This window comes from Lolium perenne, chromosome 5, assembly GCF_019359855.2.
Source record: "Lolium perenne isolate Kyuss_39 chromosome 5, Kyuss_2.0, whole genome shotgun sequence".
Taxonomy (NCBI): domain Eukaryota; kingdom Viridiplantae; phylum Streptophyta; class Magnoliopsida; order Poales; family Poaceae; genus Lolium; species Lolium perenne.
In genome coordinates, this window is record NC_067248.2 from 237,018,817 (window position 1) to 237,029,274 (window position 10,458).

A 10,458-nucleotide genomic window follows, 5' to 3' on the forward strand; every position below is an offset into this window, starting at 1 on the left:
CTTCGGGCGATAACACTTAATGATTCCTGGACGTGTACGCTGAAGTGTCCCGCCGCGGGTATATCGGGGGCTAGACTGTGCCAAAGGGTGCCACACATGGTTTTCCATATGTCCATGGACTAAACAAACCTAAACCTATGAAAAGTTACATTGGTGCACCCTCGCGCGGAGAAATCTAGGGGGGTAGACCCGCTGGGGCATGCGTTCCGCTGGTTTGGGGGGAGGAGGGGGATAACGACCGCCGGAGCACCGGAACCCCACCAAACCTTGCATGTGGACCTATGATATGTGTCAAAGTGTGATGCTAGGTCTAATGGTGCAAAAGTAGCTCCCCTAAACCCTAAACCCTAAACTGGGGAGGCTTCGAGCCCTAAACCCCTCTAAATCCCTAAACCACGACGCCGGAGCTGCAGAACCATGCATCATAAACCCTAACCCTAACCCTAAACCCTAAACCTATACCTAACCATAAATACTTACCCTTTAACCTAAACCCTAGCCCTAGCCCCTAAACCCTAGCCCTAACCCTACACCTAACCCTAACCAAGAGACCGTGCACACCGTCGATCGTGTGATAATGGCTCTAGCTGCTGGTATATGTGCCAAAGGGTCCCAATCTTTGGTTCTACATGTGTATATGTACTAAACAAACCTAAAAGAATGAAAAGTTACATTGGTGCACCCTCGCGCGGAGAAATCTAGGGGGTAGACCCGCCGGGCACGCGTTCCATTGCTTTGGGGGAGGAGGGGAGAACGACCGCCGGAGCACCGGAACCCCACCAAACCTTGCATGTGGACCTATGATATGTGTCAAAGTGTGATGCTAGGTCTAATGGTGCAAAAGTAGCTCCCCTAAACCCTAAACCCTAAACTGGGGAGGCTTCGAGCCCTAAACCCCTCTAAATCCCTAAACCACGACGCCGGAGCTGCAGAACCATGCATCATAAACCCTAACCCTAACCCTAAACCCTAAACCTATACCTAACCATAAATACTTACCCTTTAACCTAAACCCTAGCCCTAGCCCCTAAACCCTAGCCCTAACCCTACACCTAACCCTAACCAGTAGACCAGGCACACCGTCGATCGTGTGATAATGGCTCTAGCTGCTGGTATATGTGCCAAAGGGTCCCAATCTTTGGTTCTACATGTGTATATGTACTAAACAAACCTAAAAGAATGAAAAGTTACATTGGTGCACCCTCGCGCGGAGAAATCTAGGGGGGTAGACCCGCCGGGGCACACGTTCCGCTGTTTTGGGGGGAGGAGGGGGAGAACGACCGCCGGAGCACCGAACCCCACCAAACCTTGCATGTGGACCTATTCTATGTTTCAAAGTGTGATGCTAGGTGTAATTCACCAAATGGTGCATGGCATGGATCCCCGGTCTGACATTCCTCACCTTCGGGCGATAACACTTAACAGATTCCTGGACGTGTACGGTGAAGTGTCCCGCCGCGGGTATATCGGGGGCTAGACTGTGCCAAAGGGTACCACACATGGTTTTCCATATGTCCATGGACTAAACAAACCTAAACCTATGAAAAGGTATATTGGTGGAACGTCGCGCGGAGAAATCTAGGGGGTAGACCCGCCGTCCCGCTGTTTTGGGGGGGAAGGAGGGGGACGGCCGCCGGAGCACCGGAACCCTGATATATGTGGGGGATGAGCATGGAGACTAATTTTGTATTTCACATAGTGTAATAAATAGTCATCAAAAAGAAAACTAATTAACAAAATAAATATAAGTAGTAGATGAAATAAAATAGTTAGAAAAACAAAAAAAAAGTATAATGGCGCACGGCAAAGGGAGAAGCGCACGGCAAAGGACCCTTTGCCGTGCAACTTGTCTGTCTGCACGGCAAAGTTTGGCCGCACGGCGGTCTCGTGCCTTTGCCGTGCGCTGTTTCTTTGCCGTGCGGCTTGCAGGGACTTTGCCGTCGCAAAATCTTTGCCGTGCGCTTCTCCAATTCTTTGCCGTGAGACACTTCTTTGCCGTGCGCCATTTCTTTCTTTGCCGTGATATGTTTCTTTGCCGTGCGCTGCGCTAATACTTTGCCGTGCATTTTTTCGTTGCCGTGCGCTCTTCCTGCTACGCACGGCAAAGAAATCTTTGCCGTGCAGCAGCTCACGGCAAAGTTTGGCTGCACGGCAGCGCCTGATTTTCCCGTAGTGATTGGCACCCATCGTTTTCGTCAAGATTTTGTTCCCCAAAGCCGATGATTTGGGCGAAGAAAAAAAAATCCCCGCTTCACCGTTCCAGATTGTTATGCGAATTTGACTGTCCAAATCACACTTTGCGCAACAAGTCATTGAACTCAAGTCAATTTACGTGAGTAGTACAAAATTGACATCATTGAACTCAAGTCAATTTATTGCAATTGTGATCTTATGTTCCCTCCATCTATCTATTATCTATTATATACTAAAAACACAATACGGAGATCTAAAATAGAGACATTACATTGATCCATATTATTAGAATTATTTTTACTGTTAGATCTATAATTTTAGTGGACAAGATTTAAAGATTTTACTTAACATATAGGAACATATTTTTAGGACATACACCATATGTCAGGTGCCACCTTCCGTGGGACAAAAACAAAAGGATTAGTTGGGAGGGCTTACATATACAAGTACCATCATGTGTTCTCCAAAAAAAAAAATCACGTGTATTGTACATGGGAAGGGAAAATATAATTAATTTTCCTCTTATAGTATATTAAGCACCATCACGTGACAATTATTGCATGTTGAAGAAAACTTTTAAAACAAATTATATGGCAGTAATATATCTGAAACAAATATAGATTTTAATCAGAATATAGAGTGGCCACAATAATATACATACTCTGTTTAAAGCACATACAAGTGGCATGATATAGGGGCATCGGCATATAGGACAACATGCCGAACGCTCCAAAATGGCGATCTACAAAACCTGGCCGTCGGCATAAATGTGGGTATGCGTGGTTTTTTGGGATATAACGTCGGCAAAGTATGGTCGCCGGCATACATGTCATTATGTCGAGGCTTCCCGTCGGCAAAACCATAGCGGTCAGCCTACATTCCTACCACGTGACCCCACAGTTTCGCCACCGATGAAAGCGTGACCACGGTAGGTGTATGTCGACGACCACGTTAGAGGTCCTCGACATATATGGTATTTCAAGAGTGGTCGTCGGCATACCTTTTTCTCCTTTTGATTTTAAATATTTCATGTAATTAGTTTTGCTTCAAAAAGAAGTGGTTCCAACAAATAATATACAATTTTAGAATATAAACCATAATAGCACATCTATCTTTGTATTTAGGTGACCTATTGAAATATATATAATGTAATGTGGATATCTTCGAAACTATGAGTTGATTTTATGGCATTTGCGAGGGCCACTATGCTGGTTCTTGAAAAAAATGGCTTACATGTTTGAAACAATGTGAAGTTTGACCATGTTTACAAATATTGTCATCAATTATAATGCTCCCTTCCGCTCCTAGATATAACATATAGTTTCTAACACGGTATTAAAGAATGCACTTGGAAGAAAAATTACACCAGATTTAGGAGGGGTTAGTCCTGGAAAATTCTCGTGAAAAAAATAGAGGAGTTTGCATAAGATAAGAAAATGCAATCAAAACCCTAAAAAAGAGTTGTCCAGACAAGTGGTGCAACGCAATAAACCCTATATTCTAAAAAAAAATCTCCAAAAACCATATGGCTTATATTTAGGAATGGAGGAAGTATTATATAGACATAATGCCGAGATACACTTCGTCATGTATCTAATACTATTTAGTTGGTATTATAGATGTTAATATTTTTTCCCTAGAAACTTGGTATATACCTTCTTCTTAGAAATGGATGTAGCTAGTTTTTTCGATAAAGGAAATATATTAATATTTTACATCTGATCTCTGCAACAACAAGATGTCCAAATATATCGGGATGCACACAACCAAATAACTTGTATATTGATTGTAACGACGGACAATAATTTTTAGCACATGGGTGACATGCACCACATGAACCTCAAAATTCGTAGTAATTTCAAATACTGAAAAAAAAACAAATCCTCCTGGAAACAAAAGATCAAGTATTGTACTCATATAAAAAATGTTTGGGATCGAAATGATTCCCATGGTATCCTGAAAAAAGAAGACAAATTTATAATGAATATAGCATGAATAGTACATGAGCATGGGACTTTTTGATTTTGTCTTTTTTACCTATGATGCAATGATAGTAATTCCCTCGAGAAATTATGCAGGTATAATACTTGATTATCTTTGGGAGCTCTTTTACGGTGATTGGCATGGAACTTTGGTTCCGTCTAATCGAATTTTGGTTCCATTTAATGTAATTTTTCGTAACCGTTGATTCAATCTGTGATAAATTTCCTGTAATTTCTATAATGATATGACACCGTAAAAGAGCTTCAGAACGGACGTTTTAATCAGTGTTCCAAATAAAACAAAATTAGAATCAGATTGGATTGTGAGATACATTTCGATAGAAAACGCGGAAAGAACTCTCCCAGGCAGCTGCCGCCGCCCCTCCCCCGTCGCGAGATGCCGCCCGTCGCGGGGACTCAGCACGAGGGCGCACGCCTCGGAGCTGCATTCTTCCTCTCCCATTCCTCCCTGCTCTCGGTTCTCCGCTCGAACTTCTGCAAAACCTCGCCGTTGCCGTCCAGAATGCTGACGATCTTCCTCATGCTCGGCCGCGTCACCGGGTCCGACCGCGTGCACGCGATGCCGAGCTTGGCCAACCGCACGAGCTCCTGCCCGTCATACCTGTCGTCCAGCCGCCTGTCCGCGAGGACCACGACGTCACGGTCCTGCTCTTGGCAGAGCTGCACCTTCCTGACAAGGAGCACCTCCGGCGACCTCACGTCCACCGCCATCGCGCCCGTGACGACCTCAAGAACCACCACCCCGAAGCTGTACACGTTGGCCATGGTGCTGGCCTCGCTGGTCTCCATGTACTCAGGCGACATGTACCCGAAGATGCCCCGTGCAGCCCCTGAGCCGGTGGGCACAACCACGTGGTGGCTGTGCTCGTTTCTTGACAGGAACTCGGCGAGCGCGAAGCTGCCCAGCCGCGGGCTCCGGTTGGGGTCCAAGAACAATGCCGCCGACGTGATGTTGCGGTGGATGACCTGCTCGTCCCACTCCTCGTGCAGGTACAGCACGGCGGACGCGAGCGCCCTGATGATGCCGTACTCGTGGCGCCACGATTGGGTCTCGGAATCGCTGTGCAGGACGAGGTTTCTCAGGAGGTTCCCCGGGGAGTGGTCGTAGACGACGAGCATCTCGCCGTGGTCCGTGCACCAGCCGCGCAGCTGCACCAGGTTCCGGTGCCGGAGCTTGGCCTTGCAGAGCTCGTTCACGAACCGTGATAATAGGACAGTGATTTTAAGATGTGCAAATATTAACATTTATTTGCTGCTTTAAAATTTGTGTAGTCTCATCAGATGATTTGACCGCTTAAAAGGATGTTTGTTTTTTAATAAAGTTCGCAAAATATATTTGAGGTTCCGGTCCCACATAATTTGGTTCCGGTCCTGTAACTTTGGTTCCGTCAGTTTGGTTCCGTCTAATTACTACCATTAGATCAGGGCAGATGAACGGTTATTAAAAATGTCAATCACCCTAAAACTTGTATATCTTTGGTTCCCAAAAGTATTTGGATTTTTAAACTTTTTGAATTACTGTTTTTTATGTATGGCCGTATGGGGTGTTTGACACACATGAACATGAATGTATTTTCCTTGTAACGACATCTTATATTATCCCTCAAAGGAACATCTTATATTGTGAGACTGAGGAAGTAACTGTTAGATTGTCTACCTTAAAAAGTGAAAAAAAATACGCATAAATAAAATTGAGGGCATATAATCTAAAAAAAGACATTGAAATGGAGACATATTATATCTTTTATGCAAAAGGAAATGAAACTGGTAGCGGTAACCGGACGATAGGAGTTGCAAAGCCACATATTAGCTGATGTAGGTAAATCTCTGTCACACTGGAAATATCTGCCGATCATCCTGTGGACCAAGAAGTTCCTAGGATTCGTGGAACTCTTGATGTTCGACTGCCTGGAAGTAGGAGGCAGGAAGCAACTGGAGGATTAAGCAACTCTATAAAACAAATAGAGTTGCAAGGAAAAGAAATTTGTTGGCTGCATGATTAAGGCAGAAGGAAGAAAAAGAAAGCGCCCATGATTCTTCTCCTAGTAGTATAACACAATAATTAACACGCACAATGCATGCATGTATGATATACCATGATCAACCCAGCGGTCACTCTTCACCGCCGTCGGTTAGCGTACACGATATCACAGGTAAATAAATCTTTCTTGTCAAAAGGTTTCTCAATAAATAAAATATATTAAAAACAAAGATATCAATTACATCTAGTCTTTGTAACAACACAATACTCTAATCGAAGTACGGATGCACATAGCCAAAAAAGAAGAACAAACTAAGAAATAAAAGTTCCGCTGTGGTATTCTAGTCCTTGTTGCAATAATAAAACCACCACCAAGACAACTTTTTTTTTGAACAGGCCAAGACAACATGTAAACTCCAAGCTCTCCAAAAGCGATGCTTCCAAGAATGGAACAGTGCACAAACGCCGTTGTCGCCCGATCAAAGATCTTAGGTTTTCACCTTGAAGATCGTCCCTGTTCTCAAAAATAGTGCATTCGACAAGACCATTGCCATGCATAACTAATTAAGATCAAACCTTAGATTTTCACCGTAAAAGTTAAAACTCTGAATTTCACTTGTGATATCGCCCCCAGTTGCATACTATTGCGAAAACCGTAACACAAAGCAAGCCCCTCAATAGAGTACAGATTAGAACCTCCATTGTTAATCCTCAAATTCGGCCTCCATGATATTCTCCGCTTTTGACTTCACCATGGATCAAAATTTCACATGATGGCAACAAAGAACATGGCTTCGTGTCGCCCCCTCCAGAACCAAGTGGTCGGAATGAAAACATGGGTGCGCACGACCGAATACCTCCCAATCCAGCAAACTACATGCATAAGGCGCATTCGGAAGTTCCCCAGCGGAGCCTTCCAGAACTCAACACTCTGGTCAAATCAAGAACGACTGGCCTCAAGGTAGGTCTTCATATCTTCACACAAGAGAAACCCTAGGACATCCACATTTATTCAAAAACCGCGCCAGTAGCCCCCACGCCATTAGTCAATACCCAAGGAGACGACGAAGTGACGGGTCGAAGAGGAGACCGACGAGACACGCAGACACTAGACAGCTTCCCACGAAGCCCCGAAAGAGCCAACCACGTCGCACTACACAAGCGTGGCCACCATCGTGGGACGACTAGGTCCAGATCGGCTCACGCCGCCACTAAACTAGGGCACATGGCACACACCAACGGCAGCCAAGATGTGCGACCAACCTCCCTGACGAGCCTCCTGCACCTCGATGCCTCCTCCGCAAGACCGCTAGGCCCACACGATGTCGTGCCTCACCGCATGACGACACCATGATGACGCGTCACCCCGATCTTCCGACCCGAGAGGAGGACTGGAGGGTTCACCTTTCGATGTTGGTCTGATCTTCTTGTCAAAACATTTTTCAATAAATGGAATATATTAATATCAAAATATAACAATTACACGCAGTCTATGCAACAACACCCCACCCTAGTGACAGTACGGATGCACACACCCAAAAAAAGAGTAAAGAAAACTAAGAAATGAAAGTCCAACATTCCAGACCTAGCAACAGCAATATAACCACCATCGTGACAACACCTGAGATACAGAGTCTCCAAAAACGACGCCTCCAAGAAGTGAACAGTGCACCAGCGCCGTCGTCGTCTGGCCAAAGGTCTTAGGTTTTCACCCTGAAGATAGTCCCCACTCTCCAAACAATGCCGCCAACAAGGTCATTGCCAGACATAACCAGTTAAGGCCAGACCTTGGATTTCACCCTGAGATGTAAGACTCCGAACTTCACCTGTGCTGCCGCCCCCACATGCATACCACTGCTGCGGTGACCGGAACACCAAGCAAATCCCTCAGCATCACGGAGACTCGAACCTCCTTTAGCTAGTCCACCAATCCGGTCTTCATGATATTTCTTCTTCTTACTTCACCATGGACCAAAAAGTCACCTGATGTCAACACATAATGGAGCTTCGCGTTGCTCCCTCCAGAAACAAACGATCGGAATAAAAACATGTGTGCGCGCGACTGAATACCACCCGATCCAGCAAATTTCAGGCAAAAGATGCACTGTTTCATTCGATAAAAAATTGTGAGACATCTTTTTATCGAAGGAGGCCGTACATATGACATGGTTCCAAATCACCTGCTTCTATACAACGGTCTCTTTCAGCTCCCAAGTGGCACATACCTATATAGAACTGTACCAGTTCTAAAATGAAACTTCTATATAGAGTTTGTCTACTTTTGTAACATTGCTTTTCCATACCTTACGTATATACTTTTCCGAGTTTAGGTGATTGATTGACAAAACCGAAGAGTATTTAGGGCCCATTTTTAGTGGAGACGGGAGGAAGGAGACGGGTTGTTTGTCAAATCGAACAAGGAATCATACTTTTTAAGCAACAGGCCGGCCGGGTAGGATGGGGTTCGCTGCACGCCACAGCCTAGGCTGCTTCCTATAAATTCCGCGCCTTTTTCCGTTTCCACTCACTCCAATCATCAACCCCATTCCATCTCTCCTCTGGAAACTGGTCGCTCATCGATGAGCTTATAGTTGCAACTGAACTAGAGCAGTAATGGAGATGCCAGCAGGGGAGGCACCGAGGCAGCTGCCGCCGGGTTTCCGTTTCCACCCCACCGACGAGGAGCTGGTGCTGCAGTATCTCCGCCGCAAGGCCCTCTCGCGCCCGCTTCCCGCCTCCGTCATCCCCGTCGTCCACTCCGCCTCCATGCCCGACCCCTGGGACCTCCCTGGTGCGTGCAGACATTCAGACATTCTTGCACACATCGCACTCCTGCATGCATGTTCCCCGAAGTAAATTAATTGATTTCGTTGCGGTTTTTTTATTGATTGTTGCAGGCGCGAATGATGGGGAGGCGGCATACTTCTTCACCCTGCGGCAACCGCCGTTGAGAGGTGGTGGCGGGCGGCGGAGGAGAACGGCCAGCGGGCACTGGAAGGCCATGGGGAAGGAGAAGCAAGTGTTCGTGCAGCTGCAGGGCCCGTCCGCCGGGTCCGGCAGCGGCAAGCGGCTGCTCGTCGGCGTCAAGACGGCACTCGCCTTCCACCGGGGTAAGGGCAAGACGCGGACCGACTGGGTCATGCACGAGTACCGCCTCGCCGCCGCGGCCGGCGCGGCCGACCAGAAGAAGAGTCCCAGTGACTTGCAGAGTTGCGAATGGGTCGTGTGCCGGGTCTCGCTGAAGAGCAGAGCAAGGAGGCCATTAGCCGATGCTGGTAGCGAGACGACCGCCGGGCACCGGGAAGATGATGCTGGCGATCACCACCAGCCATCGCCGTCGTCAAGCTGTGTCACGGACACTAGTCACGCTTCAGATCACCAAGAAGAAGTCAGCAGCAGTACTAGCCAGTAGGAGCATCAAAACGATGCTAGCTCCAGCCTCCAACTGCATGCTTAATTCCGGCGGCGGTGGTGGCAGCAAGGCGCCATTAAATCGCCGTACCACGACCCGACGCTCACCGTGCACGGCCGCGTGCTCGCGGCCTCCGGGATGTCGACGGTCCGCGCTGCGACGCACGCGTCAACGTCGGCCCGCCGCCAACAGGACAGTAACCCCGTCTGGCTGAAATGCGAACCACGGAAAGTAGACGCCGGTGCCGCGCTGCCGAGTTCTCTCCGAAGGTGCCGGTAATGAAGGTTCGGCTACGGCAGCCACCAGCCAGCGGCATCGTTGGCCTCGGCGCCGAGAGGTTCCATGTTCCGGCGTCAGGGACATGAAGCGGCTCGTCCGCGGCGAGTTCAGCTGGAGGTGCACACGAGGTACTCGACAAATTGAACGACAGGAAGACTACCGTGTGTGCTGACTTGTAACGGTCCCAAATGGGCGTGATGATTTTGTGCCGCGTCAGAACTGACAGCGGGTCCCAACCGTTGGAAACTGACCAATTAGAGCATCTCCAACAAAACAAGATGTAAACCAAAAAAAAACACTCACACATTGGACACCTTGGTAAAAAAGGCTCCATCACATGATGTAAACCAGAAAAAAAAAAGGCCGCACCCTAAAATACTTGCCCGCGTGCACCCCCCCCCCCCCCCCCCCCCCGCCCACCACCGCCACCCAACCTCTCCCACAATCGATCGCTACCGCCACGACAAAATTGTAGCACCGGCCCTCGGGTTTGCGGAGCCACGCTCCAGCACCGTGCCAAACTCAACCAATGTGGTGGCGTGGTGCCACCAAAGTCGAAGGGTCTGCCGCTCGCAGCCAAGGCCAAGGCT

The 10,458-nt window shown here is 47.6% G+C and overlaps 1 protein-coding gene across 1 annotated transcript; it reads left to right on the top strand.

The window, feature by feature from the left end:
- Nucleotides 1–8,663: 8,663 nt before the first annotated feature.
- On the top strand, nucleotides 8,664–10,181 carry LOC127302351 (NAC domain-containing protein 41). The gene is made up of 2 exons (XM_051332787.2): nucleotides 8,664–8,968; nucleotides 9,075–10,181. The coding sequence occupies exons 1-2, from the start codon at nucleotides 8,791–8,793 to the stop codon at nucleotides 9,587–9,589; spliced, it is 693 nt and encodes a 230-aa protein (XP_051188747.1). The 5' UTR covers nucleotides 8,664–8,790; the 3' UTR covers nucleotides 9,590–10,181.
- The last annotated feature ends 277 nt before the right edge of the window (nucleotides 10,182–10,458 follow it).

Coding starts and splice junctions, on each gene's coding strand:
- LOC127302351 (XM_051332787.2), top strand. CDS start 8,791: ATGGAGATGCCAGCAGGGGAGGCACCGAGGCAGCTGCCGCCGGGTTTC. Junction 8,969..9,074: donor CGACCCCTGGGACCTCCCTG/GTGCGTGCAGAC, acceptor TGATTGTTGCAG/GCGCGAATGATGGGGAGGCG.